Source organism: Ictalurus punctatus, chromosome 4 (assembly GCF_001660625.3).
Source record: "Ictalurus punctatus breed USDA103 chromosome 4, Coco_2.0, whole genome shotgun sequence".
Taxonomy (NCBI): domain Eukaryota; kingdom Metazoa; phylum Chordata; class Actinopteri; order Siluriformes; family Ictaluridae; genus Ictalurus; species Ictalurus punctatus.
The window spans coordinates 12,763,182-12,781,134 of NC_071284.1; the positions used below are offsets into that span (position 1 = coordinate 12,763,182).

General features: G+C 37.6%; 2 protein-coding genes across 4 annotated transcripts; one reads left to right on the forward strand and one right to left on the reverse strand.

Moving 5' to 3' along the window:
- Positions 1 to 657: 657 nt before the first annotated feature.
- On the forward strand, positions 658 to 11,519 carry pllp (plasmolipin). 2 transcript variants are annotated; one of them, XM_017466744.3, is made up of 4 exons: positions 658 to 747; positions 9,547 to 9,720; positions 9,846 to 9,962; positions 10,881 to 11,519. In XM_017466744.3, exons 1-4 carry the CDS (start codon positions 670 to 672, stop codon positions 10,986 to 10,988), a joined length of 477 nt encoding a protein of 158 aa, XP_017322233.1. In that variant the 5' UTR covers positions 658 to 669; the 3' UTR covers positions 10,989 to 11,519. The 2 variants fall into 2 exon arrangements, with proteins under 2 accessions (XP_017322233.1, XP_017322232.1); XM_017466743.3 differs by lacking the exon at positions 658 to 747 and adding an exon at positions 3,830 to 4,170.
- On the reverse strand, positions 11,048 to 16,967 carry arl2bp (ADP-ribosylation factor-like 2 binding protein). Of its 2 annotated transcripts, none has more exons than XM_053677972.1 (7): positions 16,797 to 16,967; positions 16,473 to 16,542; positions 16,258 to 16,319; positions 15,995 to 16,098; positions 15,815 to 15,900; positions 15,491 to 15,587; positions 11,048 to 12,544 (listed from the first exon to the last, which is right to left on the reverse strand). In XM_053677972.1, the coding sequence occupies exons 1-7, from the start codon at positions 16,816 to 16,818 to the stop codon at positions 12,437 to 12,439; spliced, it is 549 nt and encodes a 182-aa protein (XP_053533947.1). In that variant the 5' UTR covers positions 16,819 to 16,967; the 3' UTR covers positions 11,048 to 12,436. The 2 variants fall into 2 exon arrangements, with proteins under 2 accessions (XP_053533947.1, XP_017322230.3); XM_017466741.3 differs by having other exon boundaries at positions 15,995 to 16,101; positions 16,797 to 16,965.
- Between the last annotated feature and the right edge of the window lie 986 nt (positions 16,968 to 17,953).

The window sequence follows — 17,953 nt, forward strand, 5'->3', positions numbered from 1 at the left end:
ATGTGACTCTCCCCTCTTGTTTTGCGCCATGAGTTCAGTTATACTGTTAAACAGTTTTTAGACATCGCCAAGTAACTGATGGCATCTGTAAAAGCCTTTACTGCGTCTTTAACAACAACGTGCAGTGTGTGAGCCCCGCAGGGAACATACAGTGCTCATGTTTTTTCCCCAAGAAGACAGGGTTGAACTCCTTTACTTTTGTCCTTCATGTTGGCTCCATCGTTGCAACACTGTCCCCTACAGTCCTCACATGGTATGTTCAGCTGTTACGGCAGCTAGCTTCTTTGAAATTTAATCCGACAAAGCAAGACCAGTGGCTTCAGGAACAGCAAGAAAGCCCAGGAAGTATGCCTTTGTCTCAGGTGTTTCATTCAGTTTTCCATAGCAGACAATGACTGACATTGCTCTTGGTGGTTAATGTTGGGGGTGCAGTCCAAAATAAGGGAGAAGTATTTGGAAGCTTTAATATTGGCTACTATGGTGCTGAGTTTTTCTGAACTAATGAAATCAATGAGCTCATTGAATGACTAAACAGTCCACTTTCAGCTCCCTCAAAGTGTTGCTTCATTAATAGATTATATTTGGCAAGCAGCTTAATTTCCTTTAAGTAATTACAATTGCCTCTTTGATGCAGAGTAGAGGAGGAGCCCCTGAGAGCAAGGTGATTGCATGATGGTAACCAGCCGTGTCGTCATCTGCCTCAAAGAGAGACATCTCTGTTTTGCCAATGGTGCTGCCAGTTTTCAGGTACAGCTTGAACTCTTTCCATTCGGCCAAATTGTTTGAGTGGCTTTTGAACAAAGTACACACATTCACCCAATAAGAGAGCCCCTCTTTGGTTACTATGATTTCCTTTTGAGGCAAAAACACTGCACTGCATTCAAAATTTGAGAGTAAGTTAGCCAGCTTCATGTGACCTTTTCTCCATTAACTAGTTTTCTGCACATGTAATAGTAGTGAAAGCTCCTACCATCTTGTCATTTTGGAAAAGTGAAATCTGAGGTGACTTGAGATGGTCCTCTGGATGTGATATTTGTATACATACATGTGTATACATACATAATTCATAAGTTTGAGGGAGAAGTGGCTTAAAGTTCCAGGAATTTCTTCATCTGGCTGTGTAAGGGTCTCTGTAACAACAACGTCATGCAATTACGTTTAAAGGTCCAATAGGTAAGGTTAGTCTTTTTTAAGATTAGGTCTATAGGTTCGACATTTTAATGGTTTTTTTTTTGTTTTTTAACTCCTAAAGCCATACCCGGCCTATGTTCACTCTGCCCCAGGATCTACGTTGGCCTGTAGAATGTCTATAAAATGACTTGAGAAGAGGTGTATCCAAATACAAACAAGCATTATGGACCTTAAGTTTGTTTTCTCAGAAACGAATGAAAAGGCCTTTGCATTTCTCATCGGTCCATAGCGATTGCTCATACTGACCACAAGTAGCTAGCTAGCAAGTGCAGATTCAATGGCAGGAATGTTGCCAAGCATACATTGGTTTGTTATCTCAAGACAACTTTTGTTATGCAGAGAAAAAGTTTTTTATTATCATGTTATCTCATGATGTTGTAACACTATTTTATACATGTGATAAGTTTACTGTGAACACTCTTCCCTCTCTGTTCCCTTGTTAAAACTTTTCCTCTTTGTTCCCTTTTTTAACACTTTTTCCTCCTTGTTCCTTTGATTAACTCTTCCACCACCGCACAAAACTAGTTTCAACCAGGTACGGACAGATAAAGCCCCTCATTTGCATGCATTCCTTTGTTGTCCATTTGTACATATTTACATATCTTCATAAATACCATTTGCTCACATTCCTATAACTTCCTTAATACCATATATGGAGTTGTTCCTCTATTACATTGATATGCTTCCAGTTTTATGCAAATATGCCCTTCTGCCTAGCTAATCAAGAGTTAACCCATTGTCTCAGTTGTTTATCCAGCACGACACATATACTCTGCCTTTCTCTGAATAAATCAGGGATCTTGCCATTTGAATTTTGTATGTCTGTGTGTCATTTGGCAACTCTCCCAAGCTCTTGATGTGGGAAGTGTGCATCAGGGTGAGGACGCCATCTTTTTTGTGTACTTTCACTTCCTCGCTTCTTAAGAATCGTACCTAGAAGATCACAATTCCTAACAATATGTATTTTTAAATTATTATTCATGCATAAAATTTTAGTTAAATTTATCTGTGATGATTTAGGGAATATAAATGTATTGTTTTCATTGGGCTTATGTATTTATGTAAGAGGAATGTTTATTAGTTCCCGAGTGCTTGGTTCCATGTGTCCAGTTTTCCCTAGGGACGTTTTTGGGGCACAATTGAGTTGAGGAGGTGAAGTGGTGTGTGTGAAAATGAGCTAAGTACGGTCTTGCTGTTTGGCTGCAAATAAAGAGGTTTTACGAACTCTATTGTAACCCCAATTCTCTTTCCATGCCACTGGAGACTGGGGAGACAATCATGCTACTCACCACTACCAAATTTAAGGGTTAAAATATCAAGACAACTGACAAGAAAAGGAATCCTCACTTACCAGTACTTTGAGTTAATTTTTATTCCTCTGCCTTTTTTTTTCTTTCTTTTCTCTGCCCCAGAGGGATTTTCAGATCTCTGCCCTTTATATTTTCAGTTGAATGGTGAGATGTCAGTTGTATTTGTTGTAGTCAAACCAACAGAGGGCGCCCCTGACAAGTGAAAATGGTGGAAAAGGTCATGTAATGTAAGTTGAGTCATAACCCTAATCAGAAGCCTATGGTAGTTTATTTACTACTTTAACCAGTGTTGTTCCCGTATGGTGATGAGGTCTTAACAATCCAGCACTGTTGCCTTCAAATATGCTTATCAATCAAGGTGACTTGCTTTGAGTTTGCTTAGAACTATTTTAGACTTTTTGTCTAGTCTTGGCTTCTAGACATGCAATAATCTGAAACAATCAAGCCACAATCCCTGCTGAAAAAACAATAGAAACGCTCATAGGATTTCTAATGGTTTTAATGGTTATAATTGGAATTGTCTTGGTTTTAATGGAAACTGTAATGGTCCCTGCAGGTCTCTACTGGTAATTTAGTGCCTTCTATTGGTGGCATATGTCTAGTGGATACCATTAAGGATCAATAATGGTAATGGTAATAGTTTTAATGGTTAGCTGATGGTTTGTAATAGTATTTCTAGTGAAGACCATTAGAATTTCTGGTGCTGGTTTTGGCTGTTTTTTTTTTTTATTATTATTAATTTTTTTCCCAGCAAGGATGTGCTGAAGTATTTTTTAGATAATAGAACAAAGGGGGAAAAAAAAGCACAATTGTACTGTTTTAAATATTTGGAAAACAGTTTCTTTACCTATTACAAATACAAATTTTAATTTAGCAGTCGTCTACGAAAGCTTAATAATAGCAATATTGACTTATATACACACTAAGTGCCCCATATTACCTGGATTCACTCCATATACCGAGCATACTTTAAGTCTATGGCTCACTCAATATGAATGCTTTCCTAGCAATAACCAGAATGGACTTTGTAATTATATGTACATCAGTTATATTTACAACAAGTTATTTGAATTATTGTAACCACACTCTACAGCAATCAAATATTTCCAATATGTTTTTTAGACTTCGTGTATTCATCTATTCATTATTTATCTTTTGACTGGTTGGGCAACACTGTCAAGTATTTCTTTATTGTAGGTCATGTGATAAAGTTATTTATTAACTCTTGATGTATTAACCCTGTGTACACAGGAAAAGACTTTTACACATGAAAAGTGAACAATGTAACAGTGAATGTGTGTGTGCATGCGTGAGAGAGAGAGAGAGAGAGAGAGAGAGAGAGAGAGAGAGAGAGAGAGAGAGAGAGAGAGAGCAGGTATCATAAGGCACCTGTCTGTTTGGATAGAGTTGCTAGGAAGATCCTGCACTGGCTGGATCTGGGAACATTTCTCTGTTTGGTTCATCCTCTTCTAACCTTCGTCTACTGTGAAAGGGTAACATCACCCATTTCACAAGGTCTCTGTATTTGGAATACATAGGAATGGCAGATTTTCCTGGGATGGTGAACACTCAGACAAGCTCTCAGACAAGTCACGTCAGTGTCATGAACACATTTGTTGACTTGAACTTCATTAAGAGCATGCCTGGGATACTTTTGCTGGTGGAGATTGTAAGTTGTTAAAAAAAAAAGACTGTCAATAATTTTTATGTGTATTTTTATATTTTTTTGCTTTATTGTTCAGTTTGATATAAAGTCTCTTGTCATCTTATACCCTTTCAATCCTCTCATTTACGCCTTCTCCTGCCTGTCTGCCATCTGCTTTGGCCATGCATGGTTGATCTTAAATGTCTCAGCAAGTCTTCTTCGGATTCAGCAAGCATACACTCCATATGTTAATTTGTCCTTTCCTTTTAAATTAGACATTTTATTTGGAATTGGTATCTTAAACGTGGTAAACTAGGATAAAGTGTGATAGGTAAACTACAGTGCATTCGGAAAGTATTCACAGCGCTTCACTTTTTCCACATTTTGTTATGTTATTCCAAAATGGATTAAATGCATTATTTTCCTCAAAATTCTACAAACAATACCCCATAATGACAGCGTGAAAGAAGTTTGTTTGAAATCTTTGCAAATTTATTAAAAATAAAAAACAAAAAAAGGCCATGTACATAAGTATTCACAGCCTTTGCCATGACAATCAAAATTGAGCTCAGGTGCACCCTCTTTCCACTCATCATCCTTGAGATGTTTCTACAACTTGATTGGAGTCCACCTGTGGTAAATTCAGTTGATTGGACATGATTTGGAAAGGCACACACCTGTCTATATAAGGTCCTACAGTTAACAATGCATGTCCGAGCACAAACCAAGCCATGAAGTCCAAGGAACTGTCTGTAGACCTCCGAGACAGGATTGTATCGAGGCACAGATCTGGGGAAGGGCACAGAAACATTTCTGCAGCATTGAAGGTCCCAATCAGCACAGTGGCCTCCATCATCCATAAATGGAAGAAGTTTGGAACCAGCAGCACTCTTCCTAGAGCTGGCTGCCCGGCCAAACTGAGCGATCGTGGGAGAAGGGCCTTAGTCAGGGAGGTGACCAAAAACCCGATGGTCACTCTGACAGAGCTCCAGCGTGTCTCTGTGGAGAGAGGAGAACCTTCCAGAAGAACAACCATCTCTGCAGTACTCCACCAATCAGGCCTGTATGGTTGAGTGGCCAGACGGAAGCCACTCCTCAGTAAAAGTTTGCCAAAAGGCACCTGAAGGACATTGAGACCATGAGAAACAAAATTCTCTGGTCTGATGAAACAAAGATTGAACTCTTTGGGCTGAATGGCAAGCGTCATGTCTGGAGGAAACCAGGCACCAGTCATCACCTGGCCAATACCATCCCTACAGTGAAGCATGGTGGTGGCAGCATCATGCAGTGGGGATGTTTTTCAGCAGCAGGAACTGGGTGACTAGTCAGGATCGAGGGAAAGATGAATGCAGCAATGTACAGACACATCCTTGATGAAAACCTGCTCCAGAGCACTGGACCTCAGACTGGGGCAAAGGTTCATCTTCCAACAAGACAATGACCCTAAGCACACAGCCAGGATAACAAAGGAGTGTCTACAGGACAACTCTGTGAATGTCCTTGAGTGTCCCAGCCAGAGCCCAGACTTGAACCCGATAGAACATCTCTGGAGAGATCTGAAAATGGCTGTGCCCCGACGCTCCCCATACAACCTGATGAAGCATGAGAGTTCCTGCAAAGAAGAATGGGAGAAACTACCCCAAAAATAGGTGTGCCAAGCTTGTAGCATCGTACTCAAAAAGACTTGAGGCTGTAATTGGTGCCAAAGGTGCTTCAACAAAGTATTGAGCAAAGGCTGTGAATACTTATGTACATGTGCTTTTTTTTATTTTTATTTTTAATAAATTTGCAAAGATTTCAAACAAACTTCTTTCACGTTATCATTATGGGGTATTGTATTTGTAGAATTTTGAGGAAAATAATGAATTTAATCCATGTTGGAATAAGGCTGTAACATAGCAAAATGTGGAAAAAGTAAAGCGCTGTGAATACTTTCCGGATGCACTGTATGTCTGAATCTTTTTTACATTAATGGAATAATAAAGCCATAAAAACGTATGAGGTTAAGGTTTATAACACTCAGTTATAAAGGCGTTCTGAGATGATCAGGTATTGTACTCAGCAGCCAGCATGTCATGACACATTTCTGTCACACCTTGTATAGCCGTTTCCACTGCTAGCCTTATCCTGGTTAAACTGCAGTTATCTGTAATCTGTAATCTGGTTTAAAGTGCAAAATATATGACATGATTGCAGTGTTACAGCTATTCCATATTATATTAGGTACAGTAATAATAAAAATGCATAGATACAGCATGTTACTGTTTATACTATTCCTGCAAGTTCTTTTACTTGAACTTGAATGATACAATACAAAATGACATCTGTTTGACCCAAAGCAAAGTTCACATAATTTCATTATATATCCCTCCTTGCTGTGCACAAGTGTGTGCTGCCTTTTTTTTTGTGGCCTTTTTAAAGTGTGCTATATTATTAACAACTATAATGTTGATGATAATTATTATTTTTTTAAATCATTGTTGTTGTCGTCATTGTTGTTGTTGTTGGTGTTGCTGTGCCTGTCCTTAGTTCCAATCCTTAGGACTACTTGTGGTGATGTATGCCAGATCTCAGATGGCATGTCCTTTCGATATACTGTAGGTTCTTGCCACCAACAGCAAGCTGAGACCATTTTATAAATTAATAATTGATTTGGCTAAAAGATGTGCATTGTACTAACCGTGTTTTTGGAAATACTTAATCAGATAGTGATTGAATAGAAAAGAATAGTGGTCGCAATAATCAGGTTATTAGGTTAATGCTAAATGTATCAGTGGATGCATGAACATGAACATTTCCAGCCTGCTTTCACAATTGCAATACTGACTGCTAGGCTAAACTCTCAGAAAAAAATAGTACTAAACTGTCTCTTTCCTTGTTGCTGGATGGTGCCCTTATCTTTAGTGCCTTTAATATGTATCTTTCAATGGGAAACATTGATATAATACCCCTTTAAATGGTACAGAAATGGACTATACTCTATGTACCCAAAAGATAACAAAGGTGGAGAAAAGAAGAATATGGTGTACTACCTGCTTCTAGTTCTGATATTTTAAACCAATGATTTATTTATTTATTTTGTTCATTCTGAACAGGAACAATATTTTTTCGCTTCTGCTCCAGCGTTCCAATCCACCTCCTTTAGCTGGAACCCAGTTGATGATGAGTTATCCGTTCAGTCGAAGCCGACTTTCGGACACTTTATTGATCATCACGCTTTTTTATTGATTCTCCACGCTTTCCTATCTTGAGCCGCTTTATTCAGTTCTTTCATGTGCATATACGTGTCTGCTTTCATTGTGTCCAGCCAGTGGGTTTTTTGGTGCCCTCTTCTTCTCGACCCACTGACTATGCCGAACATTATTCGGATCTTTGTTGCAATGCCAATATCTTTACTTTTCCATACTTTTGTCATTCCTTGCATTGCGCCAAGTGCGATTCTTCATCTGATTTCTGGCCCCGATCCGCCACTGCGGTCTATCGTGGATCCGAGATAGATGAAATCTTGAACTGACTCGATTTCTTCATTGTCGATGTTTATGTGAACTGTACCGTTTCTTGCTGTTGTCATTACCTTTGTTTTCTTGATGTTGAGATACAGTCCCATGCGCTCGCTTTCTTCTTTGACTCTATGGATAAGATATTCCTGGTCCTTTTCATTTTCTGCAAGTAAAGTTGTGTCATCGGCATATCTGGTGATAGAATGCAGCCTTGTCGAATGCCTTTTCTGATCTCAAACCAATCTGTGTTGCAGAATGCTGTCCTGACTGTGGCTTCTTAATCCTCATAGAGCGATCTATCAGTTCTTCCAGATGCTCTGGAATGCCCATTTGCCTCAGGCATTTCCACAGCTTGTCATGTTCAATGCAGTTGAATGCTTTGCTGTAGTCTATGAAGCACATATAAACGTCCTTTTGATATTCGTGCATCTTTTCCATGATCCATCGCAGGTTCGCGATTTGGTCTCTGGTTCCACGTCCCTTGCAAAAAACGTTTGGACGTCAGGGACCTCCCTCTCGACTACTGAGACTATGCGTTTTTGAATAATCTTCAGCAGGATTTTACTTGCATGCAATATAAGCGCGATGGCCCTATAGTTGCAGCACTCTTGTGAATCGCCTTTTTTCGGAAGTGGAACAAAGACTGATCTTCTCCAACCTTGGGGCCATGATTTGGTCTTCCAGATTTGTCGGCAGAGCTTTGCAATCATTTAAACCAGTATTGGCTTGAGCAATTCGGCTGGTATACAGTCAATGCCTGGAGCTTTCCTATTTGGTAGTTGCTTCAGAGCCCAAGCTACTTCTTCATCCAGAATGTCTGGCTCATGTTTAATCAGATCTTCCTGTCTGACTGGTTGACTTGGCCTATTGCCTGAGTATAGCTCTACTCTTGCCATCTTTGTTTAATTTGATCTTCGCTCTGGACCCCAGTTAGAATGACACAAAAGAACAGTTAATAACTTTCTTCACATATTCTCTGCTTAGAGGAAGCCTAAGTTTATCAATAAAATCAAACACTGCATTTAATCAAAACCATATGCTTTTATTTTTTTTTAACAACAGAGCATCCTTCTACTTTGCAGTGTGATTGGTTGCTTTCAGAATCCTAGGAAACATACTTTGTGCAAAGATTTTCCTGCCATTGCCCTGTCTTTGAAGAAAAGGCTTGCAGAAAATGATGAATTCTTTACAGGAGTATATTCTATATGTTTGTGTGGGCTTCCTCTGGGTTCTCTGGTTTCCTCCCACCTACCAACAACATGATAGTAGGTTTAGTGACTAAGATAAATTGCTTCTAAGGGTGAATGAGTGTGTGCATGTTGTCCTGCAATGGACTGGTGTCCTATTCAGGTTGTATTCCTGACTCACTCCCAGGGTTCATGGGACCGCGAACTGGTTAAGCATTTAAAAAAAAAAAAAAAACATTTTCACTATGGAACAATTTAGACTGATTTTGTTAGTGTATTCAATGAAGTTCAATTAATAATCTTGTTCGTTTTCAGTTTCCACTTCCGTTTTTTGTTTCTAATCTCTATGCTTAACATAACATGGTGTCCGATTCCATCCATCCATCCATCCATTTTCTGTATCGCTTATCCTACACAGGGTTGTGGGGAGCCTGGGGACTATCCCAGGGGACGCGGGGGCATGAGGTAAGGGATACCCTGGATGGGGTGCCAACTCATCGCAGGGCACAATCGCACACATACTCACAATATATTATATATATCCATACTCACTGCCAATCAGCCTACAATAAATGTCTTTGGACTGCGGGAGGAAACCGGAGAACCTGGAGGAAAGCCCTGAAGCACCAATGAGAACACGCAAACTCTACGCACACAGGCTGAAAGCGTGAATGTTTAAATGTTTAGATGTTTAAATGATCTTCTCCCTGTAGGTGTTTGGCTTGCTGGTGTGGGCACTTGTCACCAGTACTGCCTACTGGATCGTGCCTGCCTATAGCTGGGTGTTGTTTGTGAGCATAACACTGTGGCTCCTCAGCATTGTGCTCTTCATCATGCTCTTTTTGGGTATGAGGCACAAATTGCCCTCTATACCCTGGCCTATAGTGGTAAGTGGATGTCTTCCTAAAATATAGTGCAATACCTTACTCTGTGACAAAACACAGTAAGGTAAACCAATTACAATTGCAACATATAATATATAGCATTCCCTCTTTTCACTTCATTCTCTCAGCTGCTGGTGTTTTATGGGGTTGCAGCTATCCTGTATTTCACAGCCTTTCTGGCAAATACAGTCTCAATCACTGCCTTTGGAGGGGGCTATCACATTGGTCACGTGGCAGCGGCTGCGGTGAGTGAAGGCATTTACTGTCATCCATTTTTCCCAAAGTCAGTACAAAGGTGCAAGTCAATATAAAAGTTATTCTGACTTTATCGCATGTATCCTCTGATGAAACATTTCTATCCTGTTGGGAGTGTGGTCTCTTCCAGGATGGCAATATCTCCATTATCAGGTCACGAGGGTCACTGAAAGGGTTGATGAGTATGAATATGAAGTAAACCATACAATATGGTGATGCAGTCACCAGATCCCAACCCAATTAAACATCTATTCACTATCATCAAAACACTAATTGAGGGAATATCTTTTGGAAGAATGGTGTTTATGTCTCCAGTACAGTTCTAGAATCTATGCCAATGTACACTGAAGCTTTTCTGGTGACTTCCAACAACTTAGGTTGGTTTTACCTTTAATTTAGTCACGTGTGTATGTACAGTGTATGTATACAGACTATTCGTGGTGCATGCAGTGTATTTTATTGCGACTGAATCTTCAAGCACTAAAGGATTACCACAGTTTATAACCAAATCTGCCACAGTTCTATAACAAGTACTAAGGATAAAATTATTTTTTTTTAAAAACCAAGGGCCTCAAACTACAGGGAAGGTTTATGGAGCAGTACATATGATTTTATGGGACTTTTAAAATGTTGAGCTTTGATACCAAACCTGGTCAAAGTCCACACAAAGAACTGAGAAGCACATGACATGGGTATGATTTCCTGTAGTGAAAGATTCTTGCTATCGCAGTAGTGATCAAAAGGTCAATAATATAAAAACGTATAGATTTTCTGTGGTTTTACAATTGAGAAACTGCTTTTCATGCTATTTATACTGTTTATCATTTATGAGCTCTAGAAATAAAAAAAAAAAACAGACTGATTCAAGCCGGGATGTGGGTTTAATCTGCATGTATTTTGTTTTTCAGTTTTTTGCTATTTTTGTGACGATGGCTTATGGTGCCAGCACCGCCTTTGCTTACATAGAGTGGAAGGGTGATGGAGGAAATGCAGCTATGACTACTGTTCCTGTGTAGAGACACACTGTGTCTGTGCTTATGCTTTGAGAAGGGACTCTGATGAATTCTTAATGTGACCTAAAGGAGATCATGATGAACCTTACTTGCATTTGATAGCATTTTTCTGCTATTACACAGCAAAAAATTACATCTTACCAAGTCAAAATATCTTCAATATAGTCAAATTTATCTAGTATTTCCTATTATAAGATTACAATAAACCAAATATATGTTTGAAAGAAACAAAATGACCTGCCTATAGGATAAGAAAATCTAAAGCATGTAAATGTGTAGAAGCATTTAAATCCAGGCTGAATAATATATTTGACTTATAATACAACAATATAATCTGATAACAAGAAATGATAGATATCTCTGCCTATATGCAAGATATTTTACTGGCTAATATATAATTTTCTTAAGTGTACAGAAGCTGTATGTTTTAGATACATTTTGTTTGCTTGTAAAGTTATACAGGATGAGTATTTCTGTTTTTTCTTTTCTTTTCTTTTTATTTTTACACCTGATCAAATATATTTAATTCATGACGTTTCATGTTTTGCAATACAAGTGCATTCATAAACATTATTTTTATGTTTTGATGATATGTGAGGAGTTAAATTACATTTATTCACTTCAGCATACAATAATATTTACATACAAGAACAAAAAATTGAGGAGTCAAACATTCAGGCCATACACATGGTAACAACATGAATCATGAAAAAAACCTTTTTTATATCTACATGTGGGAGGTGTCTACAACTTGAACTGGACATAAATGGGAGTAGAAATCCACACATAAAGAACCAGGCAATTAATTTTCATATAAAAGTTGTAAAACTTTTCATAATACCTTTATAATAAACCGTTCCAATGCAGACATGTTATATAGTGCTTTCTATTATGGGAGGTTCTAGTGAACCTGGAAAGATATGAGTCAAATATTTTTCAAATGCCAGTTTCGGTCAGACAGCAGAATACACGCACACAACAGCAGTTTTACTTTCTACAACAGGATACCACATTCACCTACAATGTAGGAGCATTGTAACAAAATATAACAGAGAGTAGAGAGAGAAAATCTGAATCGCTGAGTAAACCTTCAAAATACTGTGGGAAGAAGTGTACTAGAAAGTAGGACCTTTTAACATCGAGTTTAAATATTAAACCAAAGCAAACTCATGGTCCCATTCATTACGCGAATATGGCAGCAAGCTAGGCTCCAGAACATGGAAGGAAAAAAACAAAAACCTATGTAGCTGTACAGACTGAGGAAATTTAAATGATGTTGGTGATGAAGTCAGGTTTCTCTCTCTCTCTTTCTCTCTCTCTCACACACACTCACACTCTCTCACACACACACACACACACACACACACACACACACACACACACACACACACACACACACACACATACATATATATAGATATAGATGGCATGACACTGAAGTGCTTCTCGGTTCAGAATGAGTCTGATCCTGTCGCAGAAGCGATTACTGTGGAAGTGGATGATCTCAATGACTTCACCACCAAGCCAGTGCTTAGGTCCAGCCCTCTTCCTTCTCGCTCCTGCACAACGAAGAAGGTTAAATCTGTAAATGCTCCAGAATGTGACATCCAGAAGAGCTTTTAAATGTTTCATACACAGTGTTGTGAAAAAGTATTTGCCCCATCCTGATTTCTTCTGTTCCTCATACTAAATAAATAGTTTTAGATCTTTAGAAACGAAATACAACATAAAACAAAGGCAACCTGAGTAAACACACAATGCAGTTATTATTATTATTATTATTATTATTATTAGTAGTAATAATAATAATAATAATAATAATAATAACTGCATTGTGTGTTTATTCAGGTTGCCTTTGTTTTATGTTGCATTTCGTTTCTAAAGATCTAAAACTATTTAGTTTATATCTAAAAATCACTTTTTTTGCTTCAATAATAATAATAATAATAATAATAATAATAATAATATTGAAGCAAAAAAAAAAAGTGATCCAACACCTATCGCCCATGTGAAAACCTAAATGCCCTCTTAAACTTAATCTGGTTGTGCCACCTTTAGCAGCAATATCTGCAACCAAACACTTCCAATAACTGGAGATCAATCTTTCAAAGCACTGTGGTGGAATTCTTTACAGAATACACTCTTCTTTACAAAACTGCTTTAGTTCAGCCACACTGGAGGGTTTTTAAGCATGAACTGCCCATTTATGGTCCTGTCATATCATCTCAATTGGTTCAAGTCAGGACTTTGATTAGGCCACTCCAAAACTTTAATTTGGCTTTTTTGGAGCCAAGAGGTGGACTTACTCCTATGCTTTAGATCGTTGTTTTGCTGCATAATCCAGTTGCGCTTGAATTTCAACTTATGGACTGAAGACCGGACATTCTCCTTTAGGAGTTTTTGGTAGAGAGCAGAATTCATGTTTCCCAAGTTGTAAGGCCCTGAAGCAGTAAAGCATCCTCACACCATCACACTTCCACCACCATGCTTGACCATAGGTATGATGTTATTTTTGTATAAACCTTTTATTCTTAAGGCCTTATAGAGCTCTTTAGATCTTGGTGTGATGACAACACACACCTCAATAGCAAATTGAACACCAGACACTAGATATGAAAGTTTTAAATAAGACAGGTTCCACCTGCATTCCCTAAGCAGGTCCTACTGGCTAAACAGTCCTATGTGACTGATTTGTTTTTTGTTCATTTAAAGTGTGAAAATGACTACAAAATGTCACTTTTATGTGTCATTTGATAGTGTATCAACTTTATTAATAGGCACTTTTTCAAAGAGGATCAAATGTTTGCTTGTCCAAATATGTTTTTTTTCCTATGGGGTGTACTTATTTTTTCATATGACTATAGCCAAAATATCTTTGTAACCCTTCCCAGGCATGTATTTCAATCGCCTTCTTCCTCTGGAATTTCTTTCAAATTTAGCATAGTGTGTTACTGGGTAAGACCTTTTAACCAACTTCATGCTGTTGAAAAAGTTCTATTTAAGTGTTGATTGATTGAACAGGGTTTGCAGTAATCAGGCCTGGTTGCGTCTAGTCCAGCTGAACCCCAGTATAAATGGAGTTTCACAGATTTAGTTGCTATGGGGGCAAATACATTTTCACACAGGTCCAGTTGGTATTGGATAACGTTTTTGCTTCAATAAATAACTATAATTTAAAAACTGTATTTTGTGTTTACTCAGGTTGCCTTTGCTTTATCTTCAATTTTGTTTTAATTTCTGAAAATTAGTATGAGATAGACACAAAAACAGAATACTTTTCGCAGCACTGTAAGTCATGATCATGAACATCTTGTGTATAATTTAAAGTATAACACAACGACGTTGTAAATGAACACATATGTTGTGTTATACTTTAAATGATACTTTCATTTGCCTGTACATTATTTCATACTGAAGCTTTCGTACCATTAATGATACATATGCCCAATAAACAAACAACAGGATAATATATTTGTCATGATATTATCTAAAATTCTAAATACTTCAATAAATTTGTCATCAAACCTATTTTTTTTTTTTAAGTTTGTCTCAAATTTATTTCTCTTTTCTTCCCTTTTCTGAAATGCTTTATGAATATATGGCAAACAAAGACAATATAGATTGACTTACATAAGTATTCACCACATGAATATTTCCACATGTTTTAGTGTTACAACCTGCATCTGGACTAGACTGAACTGGATGAACCTCGGCCTTTTGGTTGCTCGTCTAATTAATCCCCTCTTTTTTAAAATAACAGATTGAATCATGTTCTGTAAGATGTATTTTTTTTTTTAATAACCAAACCCCAAGGAACACTTTTTCCAGAACTTTGTCACGGACTTGTTCTGACTGCACGTTGATCTTCATGATACTGTTTGACTAGGTTTTTTCTCTAACAAACTCCTAGGCTTTCCAGGAACAGGTGCATTTAAGAGGGCTGAATTGAGTATTTCAGAAACTGATAAATCTCTAGATTTTACACAGAATGGTGAAAAAAACAAAAAATGTCCAGTGAGTATCAGTTGTGCGGGTGGAAAAGGCTTAAGATAAGTCAGAGGAGAAGGGCCAGGCTTGTCCGAGCTAATAGGATGGCTACAGTAACTAAAATAACCATAATCTTTACAACCATGCTGAGCAGAAATGATGGACTACAACAGCAGATGACCACTCCTATCAGCCAAGAACATGAATCTGAGGTTATAGTACAGTTTCACAGATTCACTGAAACTGGACGGTTGAAGATTGGATTAAAATTTAAGTCTAGTTCTTGATGTGTAGCTGCATGATTTTATGCACTGCACTACTGCCAAATGATCAGTGGATAATTACATAAATGAGCAGGTGTACAGGTGTTCCTAAAGTGGTGAGTGATTATATAATCACAGTTAAAGTCCATTTTAATGCCAGTTCGTAACTCTGCAATGTTCAAAGGGGTGACAACTTATACAAAGCACTGCATATATCAGATATATCTGAAATGACAACCTAAAACAAGTACTTACGGCTCTGTAATCAAGGAACATCTGTTTAAAGGCCATGAAGTCTGTAAAGGTGAGCAACATGTCAAATATATCACCTGAGACTTCTTCTTTGTGTTGCCTTAGATAGTAAAGATGAATGAAGAAACAAAGGGCATAAGAGCATAAATATTAAAATAATAAATAATAATAAATATTAACAACAACAAGAATGATGATGATGATAAATAGCAACAAGAATATGTGAAATGTTCTGTGAAATACACTGACATTATTAGTTAGTAGTTGAATAAAAGGAGAGCATTCTCAAATTGGAAGCGGCTTTTTTAAACGTAAAGAACAACTTACTTCAGAGAACGAGTAAAGTCGTTCATGTTAAACCCAGGAATTCGCTCGATCAGCTGTTGTTCCAGATGCTTCTCCAAGAGCTCAATCTGATGATGCGTACCAGAACATCAACACTGACTTCCTTACATACAAGAACTGACTCCAGAGAATTAATTAACAAGTTAACATCAAACAGCTTACATAATCATTAAAAATTGACGTGTAAATGAGCTTATTTTCCTCTGTGTCATCAAACTCCAGGTAATACTTCTCCATGAAGGATCGCTGAAGATTCTGGAAGTCGTCTTCTGGGGGAAAAAACAAAACAAAAAATAAAACAGATTTTAATCTTAATTGCAGTTTGCACACAGAGAGCAGCATAGTGTCTGTCAATAATACCATAATATTCAGTCTGATAAATTTAAACAGAATGTAACACACATGATCGTGTCTGTAGAACTTACCCATTATGATATCTTCAATGTTCCCAATTACAGTATCAAATAATGCATCTGCCTCCGAGGATCTTAAAAGGAAGCAATGATACATATACATGATACAGAATTAAACCTTTTTCATCAATTTAATTTTTAGAACAGTAAAACATAATAAAAGTGTTATATATGTTATGTGTGTGTGTGTGTGTGTGTGTGTGAGTGAGAGAGAGAGAGAGACTCACTTTGAAACAGCAAATTCTTCCTCATCCAAGTCTCTCATCTCAACAATATTCTCCTCTCTAGTGATCAGACCTTACAGATATGGAGAGTAAGAACAACTTTACTGGTTTAAGTTTAAGCTTCGCTTATTTAAATGGTTAACAAAAATATAACCTACTGGCTACTTAACATCTCGCTAACCTTAATGCTAATTTGTCAGCTAGCTAGTTGGTAAACACTCTTACGGTCGATGTCTAATGTACAAGCATTTGACAAATTAAGTTACCTTAGCTTCTTTTCTTATGATGTTTATAGAAAGTATCAAGAAAACCAGTTAGCTAGCTTACCTGTGTCCTGAATATCCATCATAAACCGACAGAATGCAGCTCAACTACAGCCAGTTCGTTTATGGCTGCCAAGGCAACGGGAAAATACGGACCACCATTAAATGTTTCCGGTAAGAAACACAGATAATTATTTAGGTTCCGAATCCCAAGCGGTTCCTAGTGCTGAACGACACAGTGCATGCGTGCGTGCGTGCGTGTATATACAGTATCTCACAAAAGTGAGTACACCCCTCACATTTTTGTAAATATTTGATTATATCTTTTCATGTGACAACACTGAAGAAATGACTGCTACAATGTAAAGTAGTGAGTGTACAGCTTGTGTAACAGTGTACATTTGCTGTCGCCTCAAAATAACTCAACACACAGCCATTAATGTCTAAACCGCTGGCAACAAAAGTGAGAACACCCCTAAGTGAAAATGTCCAAAAGATTTTATTGAATTTATAGAGTTTAGTTTTGATATTAAAACTTTGACAAATGTATGAAGAAAAAGACAACAGTTTCAGGTTCCATCTAGTGGTACAAAACACGCACTTGTCATTTCATACATGCTACAAAAGATATTCTCCGAAAGAATTGAAGCAGCAAGGCCAATTTTTAAAAAAAAATTTTTATAAAGTGAAGACATTTGTCTTTGAGTTCAAAAGATGAATATGATATGATAGAGCAGACTTTCAGCTTTCATTTAATTTCATTTAATTTAAACAACTTATGGCACCTTTTGTTTGAACCCACCCATTTTTCCAGTGATCAAAAATATTGGAACAGGTGACTGAGGTGTTTATTGTTCGCCAGGTTTGCTGTTAGATTGAATGTTTAAACAATGAATATCTCTGAATGTCACTCTTGGTTTGAGCCCCGGGTTTCACCTGTGAACACTGCATTTGTTGTTTAAAATATAAACCAACATGAAGAACAGAGAGCTGACTGTGGGAGAAAAGCAGGCCATTTAAAGCTGAGAAAATAGGGAAAATCCACTGCACAATCATAGGGCATAGCCAATACGACAATTTGGAATGTCCTGAAAAAGAAAGAAACCAGATGTTTATTAACAGGCAGACATATTACAGGTTGGCCGAGGGAAAAACAACAATAGTTGATGATAGAAACATTGGAACAGCTTTGAAGAAAACCCCCAAAACAACAGTCAGTGA

Coding starts and splice junctions, on each gene's coding strand:
- pllp (XM_017466743.3), top strand. CDS start 4,042: ATGGCAGATTTTCCTGGGATGGTGAACACTCAGACAAGCTCTCAGACA. Junction 4,171..9,546: donor TACTTTTGCTGGTGGAGATT/GTAAGTTGTTAA, acceptor TTCTCCCTGTAG/GTGTTTGGCTTGCTGGTGTG. Junction 9,721..9,845: donor CTATACCCTGGCCTATAGTG/GTAAGTGGATGT, acceptor TCATTCTCTCAG/CTGCTGGTGTTTTATGGGGT.
- arl2bp (XM_017466741.3), bottom strand. CDS start 16,818: ATGATGGATATTCAGGACACAG. Junction 16,543..16,796: donor GATGGATATTCAGGACACAG/GTAAGCTAGCTA, acceptor CATATCTGTAAG/GTCTGATCACTAGAGAGGAG. Junction 15,588..15,814: donor GACTTTACTCGTTCTCTGAA/GTAAGTTGTTCT, acceptor TTACTATCTAAG/GCAACACAAAGAAGAAGTCT.